The following is a 16,971-nucleotide window of genomic DNA, read 5'->3' as shown; positions in this document are numbered from 1 at the left end:
TGCGTGTGTGTATGTGTGTGCGTGTGTGTATGTGTGTGCGTGTGTGTATGTGTGTGTGCGTGCGTGTGTGTGTGTGTGCGTGTGTGTATGTGTGTGCGTGCGTGTGTGTGTGTGTGGTGCTTGTTGACAAACCGATTCGATGCAGACCGCGTCGTCCTCAAACGCGTGGCTCTTCGGCAGCTGTGTGTACGGACCCTGTGCACACGACACCCATGTTGACACACGACACACATATTGAAACACACACACGCAACAAAGCGCGGGTACATGCGTACAAGCACACGTGAGGTGTGTTGGCCAAGGCTGCAGTGTAGATTCTATCAAGCACGATCAACCTTTCTACCATGCGTGTGTGTGCTTGCGTGTACATGCGTGCGTGCGTGCGCGCGTGGTTGCTAGCGGTGACGTACGATGCAGGTTGGGTGGTCCGGTCGCGGTACAGACACGCGCAGCACCTGGTCCTCGTCCTCAGCGGCACCGGCTGAAATGTGGGGAAGGACGGAGAGTTGCAGAAGGGCAGATACCACGAGGGCAGGTCGTGAGAGATGTGACCCGTATGCAAATGCCACATGAAACGAACAAACACGCACACGCGCACGCCCAGTACATGAAACAAACAAACAAACAAACAAACAAACAAACAAACAAACAAACGCACACACTATGTCTCTGTCAACACCACTGCGCACTTCGTGGCAGACCTTGGAGGGCCGGAGTGTGTGCTGCGCCAAGGTCGATGATGCGGTTGACCCACGCGGCCATGCCGCCATCCGCAGCCGTTGCCTCCGCATCGCGCAGCTGCTCGAGGTACTGCCGCCCAAGCAGGCTGGTGTGGAGAGAGAGAAAGACGGTAAGAGGGGGGGGGTAGATGGGCGTGGTATGGTGGCGTTTGGTTGTGGTGGGGGAGGGGGCGTTGAGGTGAGGAGGGAAAGCACACTGACGGCATCCAAACACAAGGTGCGTTTACTCACATACGTGACACGTTGTTACACACAGACACACAACCTCGCACCTGTTTGCTGGGATGACGGGGCAGAAGGAGGAGATGGTGGTGTCTGCATGCAGAACGTACACGCACAAGCGCTCCCACCCATCGCCTGTGCCGAAGCAGAAGGCAACCACTTCCTTCTCCCTGCATATACACAGTGCAACGCAGAGAATGGGTGTCAGCAACATGTAGCACACACTGCACCATGAGAAATAATTGCACACTGCCAACACACACATACATACACACACACACACACACACACACACATACACACACAGCATAGCACAGCACAGTGAGACATGCTCGTGTGCACTGCGTGACTAACGGGGCGGCGATGGAAGGAAGGGTGAGGCGGATCTCTGGCTCGTCCAGGTCTGGAAACTGGTAGCACCTGTTGGTGGCACACGCAGGCCACGCTCGTCAGCAAGATAGAAGGGCATCGCTGTCGAAACAGTGGCCTAACATGCAGACCCTCACGCAAACCAACACACATGCGCACGCACGCCCACGCAAACCAACACACATGCGCACGCACGCACACGCAAACCAACACACATATTCACACACACGTACGCGCGTACACGCGGCCAACATACTCGAGGGCTCTGTAGGACAAGACGAAGAGTGCGCGTGGCGAAAATGGGTGCCATCTTGCTTGCACAACACCCTCCCCACTTGTGATAATGTTCAGCCTGCCATGTCCAGCACACAGAGGCAGAAACACACACACATACATACATGAGTCGCGGAAGTGAGCGTTCGTCAAGCAGAGGGTCATGACAACAGTGCATCAAACCATGGCACGTGCGTAACGTACTCTTTGCATTCCGAGGGTCCTCTTACAGACAAGTCAAAGACCCTGAGAAGGTGTTACGGTGGTACAGATGCACACGCGTGTGACAATACGTTGCAGGAAGTTCAAAACACGCACGATTCATGGTCACCGTCTCTTTGCAATAAGACTACAGTTAACAAGCGAGGGGCGATGGGTGTGATGCAACTCAAGGGGGATGTCACGCACTGGATGTCCTGCTCAGAGACGAGCGCGGCCAGGCTGCCGGTGACGTTGATGTGTAGCTGGCGCACGGGGAATTGCACTGTTCGGTGCACGGGAATGACCCGCTTCTCCAGGGAAGCAGGCGCCTGCTGTCGATGCAGCAGGTCCATCACCACCAGTTCTGACGCTTCCTCATTCCAAATGTACACTGCACAAACAAGAGCAACAGACGTTGGGGAGCACGCGAGAGTACGTGTGTGAGTATGTGCGCGCGTATGTGTGGGCATGTGTGTGTGTGTGTGTGTGTGCGTGTGTGTGTGTGTGTGTGTGAGTATGTGCGCGCGTATGTGTGAGCATGTGTGTGTGTGTGTGTGTGTCTGTGTGTGTGTCTGTGTGTGTGTGTGTGTGTGTGTGTGTGTGTGTGTGTGTGTGTGTGTGTGTGAGCATGCACCCGGGCAGTAGCTAGCCCCCTCCCCCCCCCTGCGCAGTGGACAGCGTGTTGTGACCAGACACAGCTGCAAACATCAAAGCAGGGCCCCGTCGCAAAGCGTACAGTGGCACAACACTCGTGCAAGACGCACACACTCGTTTGTACATGCACAGTGACATGTACGCTTGCTCACATCTGTCGCCTTGTTGGTCTGTAAGAGACAGGGGCATGTTGCCGTCCCTCAGCTCAAGGCCCAGCTTCATGGACTGGACCACATCCCTGCACAAAGCCATCATCAAGGCGGAGAGGGGGCATTCACGCAGTAGATGAGCAGTAGTTCACAACACACCCAGCAGCCCATCACAAACAGCACCACTGACAGCACCACTGACAGCACCTGATGGCTGACTCGAAGCGCTGCATGGTCGGTTGGTCAGTTGGTTGGTGCGTTCGTCGAGTGCTCGTGAGCCGGAACCGTTTCGCTGACACGACAGCATGTAATTTCGCCGCACAATTTCTCGACAACCACCACCGCCACTGATCGCTCGTCGCTTCCTGTTGTGTTGTGCTGTGTTGGTTTTGATGATGATGGCGTCCTTCCTTGCTGCGGGCCGGTTGATGCGCGGCGCTGCTGCTGCTGCCGGCATGCAAAGGGCTGCCGCTGCTGCTGCTACTGTCGCCGGTACTGGTGCTGGTGGTGCTCGGGCACGTCTGCTTCAAGCAACACGCGCTGTCTCTGCCATCTCAGGTTCGTCGGCATTACACAAATGAACAATGTCGTCTGTCAGTCCTTGAAAACAGCTTGTTTACGTTCCATGCCTGCCCTTGCCCCTTTGCCCTTACCCTTGCCTTGCTTTGATGGAGGGCGATTGCGGAGCAGCAAGGGCTCACCTATCATGCTTGTGCATGTGTGTGCATGTTTATGTGTGATTGCTCGCTTGCTTCCCCCCCCCCCTTTCTTGCTTCTTGTGTGTGTGTGTGTGTGTGTTTTGCAGTGGAGCCGACGGATGTTGATGGCGTCAAGATCTTGTACATGAACCACAAGCCCGTGAACGCGCTGTCGCTTGAATTCACCCGCGACCTCGTCAACACAATTGAAGAACTCGAGGTGCGTGTCCACACGAATGATGATCGTCTTCATGTTCATGTACGCGGTTGTGCAGCCGCGTTTTTGTCACGTGTGTGCGTGCGTGCGTCCACAGCCTTTCCTCTTTGGCTGTGCGATTGATCGCCCGTCCTGTCTTGGACGATGGTGCGACGATGCTGACGCACACCTCGTTTGCTTCGCTTACGTGTGCTTGCTTTGTGGCAGGCGGACAAGGACAACAAGGCGGTGGTGATTGCCTCCAGCCTTCCCAGCACCTTCATGGCTGGTCTTGATATCCGCGAAATGTACGACAAGGATCTGCCCCACCTGAACAAGTTCTGGTCCACACTGCAGGTAAAGCTTGAATGTGTGAATATGTGTGTGTGAATGTGTGTGCGTGTGTGAATGTGTGTGTGTGTGTGCGTGTCCTTTTGTGTAGGTGGAAGTATGTGTGCATGTCTCTGCCACGATGCGCTCATGCGTGCATGCATGTGTTGTTGCCGCATGTCAAGATTTTTTTCTGACACCCTTCATCGTCCATCTCACCCAAACTCTTCAAACACCATTCCCTCCAAACCCATCACCCCTCCCCCTTGCAAACACATGCACACACCAACCCGCGTGTAGGACCTGTTCCTGAAGCTGATGACGACCCGGTTGGCCACGGCTGCCGCTGTGGAGGGCAACAGTCCCGCTGGCGGCTGCCTTGTTGCGCTGATGTGCGACGAGCGCGTGATGGCAGACGCCCCCGTCACCATTGGCCTCAACGAGACAAAGCTTGGCATTGTGGCGCCGGTGTGGTTCATGGATCTGTTCCGCGGTGCTGTCGGCCAGCGCAACGCGGAGCGCCTGCTGCAGCTGGGTGCGCTGCTGTCTCCACACGAGGCAAAGGGCGTGGGCCTCGTGGACTATGTGCGGCCGAGAGAGGACGTGGTGCAGACGTGCGTTGATCTGCTCCAAGACTACCTGGCTGTTCCCGCCGCTGCCCGCCACCTCTCCAAGCTTGCCATCCGCAAGGACATTGTTGACAAGGTGGCCCTCAACCGCGAAGGGGATCTGGAGTTCTTTGTCAAGTTCATTCGGCAGCCGGCTGTGCAGAAGGGCCTTGGCAAGTACCTTGAAGCCCTGGCCCAGCGCCAAGCAAACAAGACCAAGCAAACCTAACGCAGCCCACAACACACACACACACACACACACACACACACACATATACACACTGACTGTGTTTGTGTTTGTGTTTGAACCTGTGACCCTGTGCGTGCGTGCGTGCGTGCGTGCATGCGCTCCTTCTTGCGTGTACACCCGTGTGTCTCCGCTTTGAGCGAGTACCTGACCCTGCGTTGCTGCTGTTGTTACTTCAAATGCGTGTCTGCGCGTTCGTCCACGCTCTTCAACGTCATTCTTGCGTAATTTCATGTCAACTGCGCTGTCCTTCTTCCTGCCAGCAAGACGAGCAGCGAGCGAACAACAATGAGTGAAAAGAAGCGAGGCGTCCACGCACCTGATGCAGCAGCTGCTGCAGCTGTTGTTGTCGTTGTTGTGGGTAATGGCCAGCACGTGCCTGCGGGTGTGCGCGATGCGATTCAACAACACGAGCAGCATGTGCACATGGTCGAGCACACCATTCGTGGCGCAGCAAAGGCGGGCCACAACACGGCTGATGCCATACAAGAAGCGGTGCAGCGCCGTGGCGCTGTGGGGTTGGTGTTCACGGAGGACGCGCTTTCAATGGTGGCAGAACAGATGGAGCGTGTGCGCGCGCTTCTGCCGTCCTTGTTCATCGTCGTTTGGAGCAGACGGGCGACTGACTCGCTGGTGTTGAGGCAGATGTGGTTTGATGCCGGGGTGAACCAGGTGACGCACGACACCGGCGCTCTGTCGCACGTCGTGCACACGCTCGTTCGGCAGTGCAGGTCGGCCGGCACCTACACGTGCGACATGTGCGGCATGCCTGATCTCTCTGCAGAAGGCATCTTCCTGCACTACCCGCTGTACCACTGCAATCACAACACGGAGGACCGGGTTTGCCCCATCTGCAACCTCACGACAAACGTCCAAGTGCACATCCGCAACCATCACATCCCTGCATCGCTCCCTGATGTACAACCCGAACCCATGGACGTGGAACACAGCTACTGCTTCTCACTCATCGTCTGCAGACACCCAGCTACCGGCAGGTCAGGGTTCTGTGGTATGTAGCTGTGAGTGGGTTAAGGGGGGGGGCATGTGTGCCTGCAGTTTGCGTGTGTGTGTGTGTGTGTGTGTGTGTGTGTGTGTGCCTGCAGGTTGGGGGTGTGTGTGCGTGTGTGTGTGTGTGTGTGTGTGTGTGTGTGTGTGTGTGTGTGTGTGTGTGTATCTGAGTGTGCTTTCAAACAAGGTCAGATCCCGTATCGTTTGGCGCAAAGCGTCTCACCCACGTGTATATCTGTGTGTGCTTGCTGTTGCTGTTGCCCTGCATCAGGTTCCTGCTTGTCCAAGACTACGCGGGTTCTGGCTTCTGGCTGCCCGGTGGCCGCGTTGATGTTGGTGAGACGTTCCAAGAAGCAGCCATTCGGGAAACACAGGAAGAAGCTGGTGTGGACATCAAGCTCACAGGCATCCTTCAGGTGTGGCAGCCCTCCTGCTTGGGCATGTGTGTGTGTGTGTGTGTGTGGGTGTGGGTGTGGGTGTGTGTGTGGGTGTGTGTCTGGCTCACTGTGTTCGCGTGCATGAGTTTGTCTCTCCCCGATGCAGCTGTCGTCACGCAGTCGCGCACAAGCTCACACACACACACACATTCACTCAAACAAACACACACACTACCTCACTCTCTCATCCGCACTGTCAACACGGCCAAGGTGTTGAGCCGGCCTGGTCGAAGACGCCACCGCCGCCAACACAACTACCGCCGCACAGTCGTCGTGTTCCTGGCAGAGCCTGCAACACCAGAGCACTGCCCGGCAAAGACAGTCCCCGACTACGAAAGCGTTGGCGCGTGTTGGGTGTCGGCGGAGGAGGTGCTGTCCCAAAGGGACGACGTGAAGTGGCGTGGCAAAGAGCCCGTGGTGTGGATCGAGTTTGTTACCAACGGCGGTCGCATCTTGCCGCTCGATGCTCTCGCCATGGAGGGAAGCCGACCCCCGCCCATCCAATGATGACGATCGACGTTTATGATGGTGGTGGTGGTGGTGGTGGTGGTGGTGGTGGTGTGTGTGTGTGTGTGTGTGTGTGTGTGTGTGTGTGTGTGTGTGTGTGTGTGTGTGTGTGTGTGTGTGTGTGTGTGTGTGTGTGTGTGTGTGTGTGTGTGTGTGTGTGTGTGTGTGTGTGTGTGTGTGTGTGTGTGTGTGTTACGCTTGTATCTAATCTCTCCCTCCCGCGTCTACCCCCTGGCTCGATCGCAGACATGTGTGCCTGGTTTTAATAAAGGAAGAAAAGGAAGGAAGGACGGTTGAAAGGTTGGGGGTGGTGCTACACATGAAGACAGAGGGCAGGACGACGATACAACTTTCATGCAGTGGCTGCCCAGTCGCCCACTTTACCGCAATCGATCGATTAGATAACGATACACGCACACATGACACACACGCACACACACACACATGACACACACGCACACACACACGCACACAACGATACGTCAGGATGCCTACACATTCAACAGGGACACCGTGATATCACACATGGCGCATCACGCCAGGTACCGGTACAGTGTCCTGCGCCAAGAAGAACAAAACCCGGGGGGAGGGTATGTTGACAGACATGTGAGATGTGTTGCTTGATCATACATGCACAGACATAAGCGTACATTTCACACACACACACATTCACACATTCACACATTCACACTCACACTGACACACTCACAGTAACAACACAATCACACTCAGTAACAAACACATTCACACATTCACACACACACACGTGTCCGACGCACCTGTCCTTGTCATCGCGCTCGACAAATTCGCGGTCAATGAGGGCTTCAAGGCGTTTCTTGATCAGGAGTGGTGGGGGCTGGAACCGCTTGGCAAGCTGCTGCGTCACTTCCACCACAATGTCGTTGTAGTGCAGCTGCTTCCTGTTCTTCAGCACGCGCACAATGCATGCCTCGACCTCGTGTTTCCGGTCCTCCGTCACTTTCTTCATCGTGTCCTGCGTCGCCACAGGAATAGGGGGGGGGGGAAGGATGGGTTTCGTGAGGCTTGCACTCATGACTGCAAGTTGCACAACGAAAACACATGCATGCAGCTTTGCAAACGCACAAGCACAATAACCAAAACAACACACACACGCACACACAGAGCAACATGACACAGCAACATTGCACAATGCACCGCACCTTTGCCTCTGCTGCTGTTGCCTCTTTGCTGACGAGCTGCGGAATGCGAATCTTCACCATGCGTGACGAAAACTTCTCATTCACCGAAAATGCGTCCGTCTCAGCTGTGTGTGTGTGTGGTGGGGGGGGGGGGGTGTGTGTGGGTGGGTGTGCGTGGGTGTGCGTGTGTGTGTGGGTGTGCAAGCGCTTAGTCACCAGGTGCTCAGAAGAAGAAAGAACGGAAGACACTGTTCAAGGCCAACGCAGAACCAAGTCTTCCACGGTCTTAACCACCACATCCACCACCATCAACATCAGCAGCAGCTGACGACGCACCGATTGTCTTCGTCGGCGGCGATTTCTTGAGGAGCCGGACCTTGCTTGATGCCAAGCACTGCAGAATGCGATGCAAGCGCACGAGAGACAGCTGCGTGCTGCTCTGAAGCGCCTGCACCATGCGCGAATCATGATGTGTTTTCGTATGTGTGCGTGCGTGTGTGCGTGTGTGCGTGTGCGGGTGTGTGCGTGTATGTGTGAGGACCTGTGCATAGTTGTCATGTTCAGGTTGCCAAATCCCCAGCACATCGTGTTGCAATACAAACATGTGTACATGCGCACCTCCGTAGACAGCGCCACTCCTTTGCGGAATTGAAGAAGAACGATCATTTGGAGCGTCGTGACCTGAAACCAACAACAAAGCCAGTGGTGGCACGGTTGGTCAAAAATAAGTCAATTACAAACGCATACACACACACACACACACACGCGCACACACACACACACACACGCACACACACACACACACACTGCACACATGACAAACGAATCACACATGTATACGGACACGCATCAGCCTTGAACCCACCTGGAAGATGTGCTTTTTCTTTCCATTCTGGAACACACCAACAATCTCCGCCTGACCCAGCGCAAAATCCCACGTGAGCTTGCGGCCCGTGTGGAACGAGTGGTACCACTGCTCAAACACATCGCACGCTTGCCTGCATGTGTGTGTGTGTGTGTGTGTGTGTGCGTGAGAGTGAGAACAACAAAACAAAGAAAACACGCAATGAGGCCATGTGCGTGCGAGAGGTGGAGAGATGGAGTCTGTGTGTATTCACATGTCCAATGCCATGTCAAGACAGCAGCAGCGCGACTGTGACGGCGCATGTACATGAGTTGTGGTGGAAGAACACAGGCGGGCGGCTGCTGTGTAAACGGCCAGGAGCCGAGCGTCAGCACGTTTACGGAGAAGTCAAACATGGGCCTCTTTTCATTCTGCACGCGTGTGTTTAGTTAACCAGAGAACGCATGGGTGAGAAGATGAGGCAACAACACACAAGTTGGAGGCAAACACACCACAACCCCGCGCAGGCACAGTCACAGTCACAGCCACGGTCACGGCCACAGTCACGATGATGGACACGGTCACGCAACATGTTTTGTGAAGGCGACACTCCGATCGCATGCAAGCAGCATCAAAACCACGACTATCACGCACCATCTTGACTGCTTCTCTAAACCGCTCCATCATGTTGTCCTTCAGGGTGCAGTCCCTGAACATGGCCGCAAGCTTCTTCGTGTACGACGACCCACACTCAACCTGACACCACACAACACAGTGAATGAGCCAACGCGTGCGACAGCATGTGAGAGAGAGTGTGTGTGTGTGTGCGTCGGCGGAGTTCAAGCACTTCAATTGGGCCCCAGTACACCATCCACGAACAAGCAAACTCACACACAATCACACACACACACACACCTGAAGGCGTTGCAGAAACGACTGCTCGGCGTCGATGGATGCGGATTTGTTGAGGAGCAGGCGACGTGCAAAGTGCTGCTTGTAGAAGCGCTCAAACACATCCTGTGCACACGCAATGAAGTGGTGGAAGGGGATGCGTGTGTGTATGTGTTGTTATGTGTGTGTGTGTGTGTGTGTGTGTGTGTGTGTGTGTGTGTGTCCGGGAGGATATGCGGTGGTGAGTGGTGCAGGCAGAAGATGAAACACGAATTGCAATAAACAACGCTCAGAGGCAGCGTTCCCAACACAAACTGCACTTGTTTTCATGCCAAACAGAGCATCGGCGTGGTGGTCACCTTGTCAGTGATAGCCCTGAAGATCTTGGTGGTGAGATCGAACAAGGCCTCCACCTCCGAATCAGAGAGCTGTGACCATCAACCCCAACACCAGAAGGAAAGGCAAAGCGTGGGGGTGAGAAATGACACACACTAGCAGAGAGGAGCGAGGCAGTCAGAATAATTACGATCAGTGCATTGAGCAGCGTACCCATTTCAAACTTGCTCAACCGCAAGCACAACAACTACATCACGTCCACACTATCACCACCACACACCACACACCACCACAGTACCACCACCACACACCACACACCACCACAGTACCACCACCACACACCACACACCACCACAGTACCACCACCACCACACTATCAACACCACAAACCACACACCACGATCACCACACTACACTATCACCACCAATAACAACAACACGGACCGCCTTGATGCCGCGCTTGAGCTGCTCGTCGATGAAGAGCGAAAGATACTCCGGCGCTTGCTCCAGCTCGTTCACAAAGTCCTCAAACCCCTTGTGTGTGGATGTGCATGTGGTGTATGTGTGTGTGAGTGTGGGCAAGACACAGCAATGAATGAGGCATGAGACGAATGCGTGAGGCATGCACACTGCAGTCCTCCTTCAGGCAACACTACATGCAGTGCCACACACACAAACGAACTAGGCAGCAACACCAACAGGAACCACAGCGCACGCGTGTACACACATGTACATGTGTATGCGTGCACATGTGTGCGCGCGCACCTGCGTGACGTCTCTTCGGATGGCGGCGTGGACGGCTGGGTCGAACGAGGCAACAGATACAACGCCATCAAACCGTTTTCGGAGATCAAGAATCGCCTGGTGATTGTGACAGTTGTTGCGATGGCATTGTGGCATGGTAAGCGCCAGGCCAACAAAACACGAGCAAAGCTGCTCACGAGAGTACTCTGCACACCACCACCACAACCACCACCACACCAGGGCACACCTGCATGATGGGAACGGCGGGTCGCGATTGGCTTTGATGCGAATCGATGGCAGCACGCCCGCTCGCCTGAACGAATGTGTTGTGTGTGTGTGTGTGTGTGTGTGTGTGTGTTTGTGAAAGTGTGTGTATGTATGTGTGTGTGTGTTTGTGTGTGAATGTGCGTGTTGTGTTTGTGTGTGTGTGTGTGTGTTTGTGAAAGTGTGTGTGTATGTATGTGTGTGTGTGTTTGTGTGTGAATGTGCGTGTTGTGTTTGTGTGTGTGTGTGTTTGTGTGTGAATGTGCGTGTTGTGTTTGTGTGTGTGTGTGTGTAAATGTGCGTGTGAATGGCGGTTCTCTGTACTGCTCACACCACACAACCGTGACGACCACGACACGCAATAATATGTTCGACCGCAAACCACCACTGCACGCCTGGACATGTGGGCCGATGACGCACCACGACGTGTTCGCGGACGGCAGCGGCAGCGGTGGCGATACCGACCGTCGTCCCAGCGTACACCGTCAGCAGTGCACGCAGATCTTGACCAGAGAGCAGGGATGTTGGGTGATGGTGGTGGAGAAAGTCGTGGCAAACGAGATAGAGACGGTGAGGACCAACGTGTGTTGGTTTGGCAATGGGCGTGGCAGACAATGTGATGTGTGTGGTTGTGTGTGTGTGTGTGTGTGGTTGTGTGTGTGTGTGATGTGATGTGTATGTGTGTGTGTGTGTGGTTGTGTGTGTGGTTGTGGGTGGGTGTGGTGTCATGCGCAAGTTGTAGGCAAAGAACATGTTGACAGGAAGGGTGCTGTGCGCGCGAATGAATGCCAGGTGCACCTTTGTCGCGCTTGTTGTCGATCATGTGTGTGAGGCCCTGTGGAAGGCGGAGAATCTCGGCAATGTGGTCCTCAAGCAACCGTCGCCGCAGCAACTGCACAACACATCCGCACCGCATTCACAAGGTGAGGCCACAAAGTTCGATGTGTCGAGCTGCCTTTGTTTCCGAACAAGACCTGTCACTGCCACCAACGTGTCCTCGTTCACAATGCCACCACCACCACCACCATCAACACAGTCGTGACAAGTCAAGTCGCAGAATACGCTCGGCGTGAAGAACCTTGAGCGCTGCTTCCTTTGTTTCCTCGTGAAGGCAGTGGTCACACCTGTCCTCCTCCTCCTGCAAGTGCCGCACAGTGTACGAAACGTACCCTGCCATGCACAGTGGAGGTCGTGACAAGGCAAAGCCGTGAGCAATCGGACTAGCAAGGGCATCTGCTCCCGTGCGTGTGCGTGCGTGTGCGTGTGTGTGTGTGTGTGTGTGTGTGTGTGTGTGTGTGTGTGTGTTGTGTGTTGTGTGTGTTGTGTGTGTTGTGTGTGTTGTGTGTGTTGTGTGTGTGTGTGTGTCGTGCAAGCCCTGCCAACACAGGCACTCGAGTATCCAAGGCCATGTGGCGAGTCGTGTGGTGCGCTAGAGAGTTCAAAACATGCAGTGTGTGGTGGCATGGTGCACGAGAGACGGGTGGGGAAGGAGGGGCAGACGAGGGTGTTGCGTACAGGAGCACGTGTTCTGTTCGAGGAGGCGCTGGCTTGCGTTGCGGTAGTAGTTGTCAATCCGATCAAGATACCGCTTGCCGATGTTCTGACAGCGTGAATAAAGGGAGTGGGGGGAGGGGGTAGTGTTGACAGGAGGGGGGGGGGGTGAGAAGACAATGAACTGAACGCACGAGATGGCGTCAATGGATTTGTGGTTGTGTTGTGTTGTGTTGTGTTGTGTTGTGTTGTGTTGTGTTGTGTTGTGCTGTGTTGTGTTGTGTTGTGTTGTGTTGTGTTGTGTTGTGTTGTGTGTTGTGGCAAGAAAAGTCGTGGGGAGAAGGACGAGCGATTGGCCCCTCTTGGTCACAAACGCATGCTCGACTGACTGACCGTGTTGTAGACGTGTAGTTCCTCATCGGAGGTGTCGGCGCCCAGCTGCACCAACATGGAGGTGCACGCCTTGACAACAGAGCTGTGGCCAGGTGTGGTGCAAGATGAGTGCGTGTACGGAAAAGGCGGTCACGCAAGGGACGCGTCGAGGGACGGACAAACAAACACAGACACAGGCAGACACACACACACACACAATACACGCACACGCACACGCACACGCACACGCACATACACAGACAGATACACACACACACACACACACACACCGCTCGATGGCCTTCCCCTCGCGGTCCTCATCAAGAAGAACGAGCAGAGCATCCTGCAGTTCCGAGTTGAGATTGGCTGCCATCACCACCTCGCTCTCAAACACGCCCATTGCAATCGTGAAGATGGTTGGCAGGTTGCGGCGCGCGCGGTACTGCTTGTCCTGTCACAGCATCGATCATATTGGTTGCGATTGGTGGGGATGGTGAAACCGATGAAGTGCGGTGGTATGGCGTTGGGAAAGAGAGGAGGTGATGATGGGGGGGGTTGGCAGGTGACGTAGCGGGGTTGCACCACTAATGCAAGCGCGTGCGCACAATCATGCACGCAGAGCAAAGAAGTAGTTCTAGATGTGCACGGGTGTCATACCAAGTACATGAGGATGTCGCTCATCTTGATCACCCCAAGACAGTACATGCTGTATGCGCTTGACAGCTTCTTCAAGAACGCAACGCGGTCCTGCAGTGTGTGTTTGTGTGTGTGTGTGCGCGCGTGTGTGTACGTGCGTATGTGCGTGTGTGTGTGTGCGTGTGTGTGTGTGTGATTGAGCAGGGTTGCATTGCGTGGTTGTATGTGTGTGTGTGTGTGATCACATGGAACGTGATAACATGGCACACAATTCCTCAAGCACACGCACACATGCGCACACAACGTACGATGCCGATGCATTCTTCAATGCCTTGCCGCAGCTTGTTGGCACGGGCCTTGAGCTTGTTTGTCACGCGCTTCACCAGCTCCTGCGTCATGGGCAATTACAGTGTGCCGATCAAAGTCATCGGTTGAGCAGCTCGAAAGCCGCAGCAACGCTTGTACCACCGCCACCGCCACCAGACGCCTGTTCAATGCGCACGAATGGAGGAGGGAAGCCCTCCACACGCACACACACACACACGCACGCACGCACGTCACTCACTTGGTCGTGGGATTGCACACACATCTGGTACGCTGTCCGATACAGCTCCTCAAAGCTGAGCTTGCTCTCCCGATGTTCCTGAGGGCGTGTGCGTGTGTGTGTGTGGTTGGGGGAGGGTTGCATGAAAGATGTGGAACACCACGACCTTCAACGACACACACACATACACACACGCACACATACACACACACGTACACACACACACACACGGATGACAACGCGGTGCGCGAGACACCTCTTACCTGTATGAGTGTGATGGCATTGTCCAGCTTGGACCAAAGCGTATCCACACTGTCGTTCACCGCAGCCTGTTCAAGCATGAAACCGCAGCGCCAGCACATGGTGCCGTTGATGTGAACAACCGCGTACAGCAAGCAAAACACACACACACACACACACACACACACACACACACACACACACACACACACACACACACACACACACACACACACACACACACACACACACACACACACACACACACACACACACGAGCACACAACACACACACCTTGCGGCGATATGGCTTGATGGAGCCAATCTTCTGCATGGTGGGTGAGTGGTGTTTGTGCTCTCGCTTCTCTGCACTCTGATATTGTCACACCAACGAGACTGGCGCCCGAGCCAACCAAGGAAGCAGTGTGGCTGTGGTCTCGGTGGGCGGTGGCTTGCTTGATGTGAGTTGTCTTGACTGACAATGCGTTGTCGTCGCTCACGTAACAGGTCGCAGTGCTGTGTGTATTTTTGCCCCCTCAACTCCCTTTGTGTGGTTTGTCCGCCTCTTGTTTGTTGCTGCGTCCCTTCCTTCCTTGCTCTGCTTCTGCGCGACTTGCTTCCTTCGTCTTTGCTTGCGCTTGGCACCCACAATGTGATGTGAACTGTTGTTGTCTTCTATTTGGTGGTCAGCGTTGACACGCTGATGCATGTAACGAAGATGTCCAAAAGGCCAAGAGTCACAACCAGTACCGTAACACCACCATCCGAACCACTCGCACAAACGAACATGCACGCACACACCCCTCGCACACAACCAAGCAACACCACATCACATCACACAACACAAGGCCGCAGGAGTCCCAACCACCAGAGGGTGGCAGCCCCCCCCCCCTTGTCACTTGCTTGCTTCTCTGCTGGCTTGCCTGGCTTAGTCTGCCTTGGCACGTCGACGAGCACCAGGTGCAGCAGCACCAGCAGCGGCAGTGCCGTTGGCAGGCTTCTTGCCTGCTGGGGCCGCTGTGGAGGTTTGCTTGCCCGTCGTCGTGCTCCTGGCAGCACCACCACCAGCAGCCAGCTCCTCCTCCAGTTCACGGCGCAGCTTGTCGCGCAGGGCGTGGCGGGTGTGCGACTCGATGACGCGCTTGGAGAAGTAGGGGCCGTTCCAGAAGATGGTGGCCAGGTTGAAGAAGGTGATGACGAAGATGACCCAGCGCGGCGCCGTGTTGTACAGCGACGTGTTTGGCGTGATGGGGGACATGCCTGCGTCTGCGCGGCGGCAGTACTCCACCCAGCTGATCCAGACGAGGAAGGCGTCGATGACGCAGCCCGGGGACCGGATCCACTGCTGGATGTTGCTGTTGTAGCGCTTCTCCGTGACGGACTTCATCCACCCCTTCTTCACGGCAACCAGCATGGCGTAGTCGATGCCGCCCGGCAGGCCGGTCGCGTAGAAGGTGCCGTGGCCCAGCAGCGAGCCCGGCTGCACAATGTAGGACATGGGCAGCGTGATGCCAATCATGATGATGTGGTGCAGCCAGTCCACGTAGGCGAGGGGCAGGAAGGCGACCATGTGGTACACGTGCAGCGCGAACATGACGTCGGTGCCGAAGCAGTCGCACTCCACAAAGGCGGCCTCCATCGGGTGCATGTAGGTGAAGAGGAGGTCGTCCACGTGCACCAGCGTCACCACGAGGTTGCACACAACATGCAGTGTGAAGTAGCGGCCGTTCTTGTCGCTCTTTGGGAAGAAGCCCGTCTTCACAATCAGCTCATCCAGCAGGTAGAACACCACAAAGCTCACGGCAGCAACCGCCAAGTCATATTGCCAGTTCATGCTTGGTTGGTCAGTGACGTGATGATATGGGTGAAGACAACGAAGAAGAAGAAGAGAAGAATGAACGTCGGAACACAAGAACAACAAGACAAAGAGAAGAACAAGGGAAGACAAAAGTAGACGAAGACGAAACAACGGTGGGGAGTTCAGTGGCGTGATGCGACAAGGGAACAACAGACTTAACTGTGATCTGAGACGAAGAGAACAATGGATGGACAGTGAACTACAACAGCACAACGGTAGGTAGGGTGACGCCGGGGACGTAGCTCCAAAAGTGCGACCAACCAACCAACCAACACAACAAAACACAACCGTGGGGGGACGGGTTCACGCTGTGCAGAACGACAGCAACAAACAAACACAGCAGCAGCTATGAGGTAACGATGACGATATTGTGAAGATATGCGCCAATTTTCGTAGCACCCAATTGCGCGAAGCAAAAAGAAGAAGAAAAGCAAGAAACGGACGGACACAACAAACAAACACCTGAGGCAAGCAAGCAAGCAACAGCAGCAAGGTGGTGATGATGATGACAGAGAGTGGGGGTTCTGTCTGTTCCTGTATGCCGTGTATGTGTGTGGGTGTGTGTGGGTGTGTGGGTGTGTTGGGGTGCCTGCTGCGTCGGTGTCGGCTTCTGCAAGCAAGCAAGAACAGTTCGAGAGAGAGAGTGTGTGAGTGACGTCTCTTCACATACGCTCACACTCGCTCGTGTATTGTGGGTTTTGTTGCAGAAGAGAAGCACGACACGTTCTTGGTGTCAGTGCCAGTCAAGCAGACACAAAGCGGTTCTTTCCGTATGTGCGTGCGTGCTTTGAGCGCGACGAGCAAGCGAGCCCTTAACAAGTTATGTCTGTTGCTGTATGGGGCGCCACAGGCGCTGGACAGCTCGGCATTGGTGATGCAGGTACGTTTGTGCGTACATGTGTGTGTTTGTGTGTGTGTGTGTGTGCGTGTGTGTGGGTGTGTGGGTGCGTGT

The 16,971-nt window shown here is 55.0% G+C and overlaps 6 protein-coding genes across 6 annotated transcripts in view; 3 read left to right on the top strand and 3 right to left on the bottom strand.

Moving 5' to 3' along the window:
- The window catches only part of PTSG_09504 (uncharacterized protein), a 6,989-nt gene extending 4,079 nt beyond the window's left edge, over positions 1-2,910 (bottom strand). The window contains exons 1-10 of the mRNA XM_004989877.1: positions 2,816-2,910; positions 2,612-2,697; positions 2,013-2,196; positions 1,809-1,850; positions 1,588-1,683; positions 1,317-1,382; positions 1,013-1,132; positions 702-826; positions 411-481; positions 133-195 (exon numbers count right to left, since the gene is read on the bottom strand). Of these exons, the coding sequence (XP_004989934.1) occupies positions 133-195; positions 411-481; positions 702-826; positions 1,013-1,132; positions 1,317-1,382; positions 1,588-1,683; positions 1,809-1,850; positions 2,013-2,196; positions 2,612-2,697; positions 2,816-2,841 (879 nt within the window). The 5' untranslated portion in view covers positions 2,842-2,910. The remainder of the gene's footprint in view (positions 1-132; positions 196-410; positions 482-701; positions 827-1,012; positions 1,133-1,316; positions 1,383-1,587; positions 1,684-1,808; positions 1,851-2,012; positions 2,197-2,611; positions 2,698-2,815) is intronic.
- A 126-nt stretch (positions 2,911-3,036) lies between these two features.
- Positions 3,037-4,669, top strand: PTSG_09503 (dodecenoyl-Coenzyme A delta isomerase; the record flags this gene model as incomplete). Its single annotated transcript, XM_004989876.1, has 4 exons — positions 3,037-3,166; positions 3,414-3,526; positions 3,731-3,859; positions 4,133-4,669. 4 exons carry the CDS (start codon positions 3,037-3,039, stop codon positions 4,667-4,669), a joined length of 909 nt encoding a protein of 302 aa, XP_004989933.1.
- A 237-nt stretch (positions 4,670-4,906) lies between these two features.
- On the top strand, positions 4,907-6,682 carry PTSG_09502 (uncharacterized protein). The gene is made up of 3 exons (XM_004989875.1): positions 4,907-5,682; positions 5,967-6,111; positions 6,343-6,682. The coding sequence occupies exons 1-3, from the start codon at positions 4,976-4,978 to the stop codon at positions 6,637-6,639; spliced, it is 1,149 nt and encodes a 382-aa protein (XP_004989932.1). The 5' UTR covers positions 4,907-4,975; the 3' UTR covers positions 6,640-6,682.
- A 206-nt stretch (positions 6,683-6,888) lies between these two features.
- PTSG_09501 (uncharacterized protein) lies at positions 6,889-14,724 on the bottom strand. Its single transcript, XM_004989874.1, has 24 exons — positions 14,457-14,724; positions 14,185-14,250; positions 13,943-14,020; positions 13,686-13,766; positions 13,399-13,488; positions 13,032-13,192; positions 12,763-12,844; positions 12,394-12,478; positions 11,957-12,048; positions 11,677-11,770; positions 11,299-11,381; positions 10,862-10,927; positions 10,636-10,731; positions 10,315-10,404; positions 9,894-9,962; positions 9,559-9,660; positions 9,298-9,399; positions 8,971-9,074; positions 8,665-8,797; positions 8,418-8,480; positions 8,136-8,247; positions 7,821-7,924; positions 7,419-7,633; positions 6,889-7,197 (listed from the first exon to the last, which is right to left on the bottom strand). The coding sequence occupies exons 1-24, from the start codon at positions 14,493-14,495 to the stop codon at positions 7,173-7,175; spliced, it is 2,232 nt and encodes a 743-aa protein (XP_004989931.1). The 5' UTR covers positions 14,496-14,724; the 3' UTR covers positions 6,889-7,172.
- Positions 14,725-14,817: 93 nt separating this feature from the next.
- Positions 14,818-16,429, bottom strand: PTSG_09500 (uncharacterized protein). The gene has a single exon (XM_004989873.1). The coding sequence runs from the start codon at positions 15,993-15,995 to the stop codon at positions 15,090-15,092; it is 906 nt and encodes a 301-aa protein (XP_004989930.1). The 5' UTR covers positions 15,996-16,429; the 3' UTR covers positions 14,818-15,089.
- Positions 16,418-16,971, top strand: part of PTSG_09499 (ITCH protein) — a 10,085-nt gene continuing 9,531 nt past the window's right edge. Inside the window, exons 1-2 of the mRNA XM_004989872.1 lie at positions 16,418-16,512; positions 16,727-16,899. Of these exons, the coding sequence (XP_004989929.1) occupies positions 16,842-16,899 (58 nt within the window). The 5' untranslated portion in view covers positions 16,418-16,512; positions 16,727-16,841. The remainder of the gene's footprint in view (positions 16,513-16,726; positions 16,900-16,971) is intronic.

Source organism: Salpingoeca rosetta, assembly GCF_000188695.1.
Source record: "Salpingoeca rosetta unplaced genomic scaffold supercont1.26, whole genome shotgun sequence".
In the NCBI taxonomy this organism is placed as follows: Eukaryota; class Choanoflagellata; order Craspedida; family Salpingoecidae; genus Salpingoeca; species Salpingoeca rosetta.
This window is presented reverse-complemented; position numbering and strand designations above follow the sequence as displayed.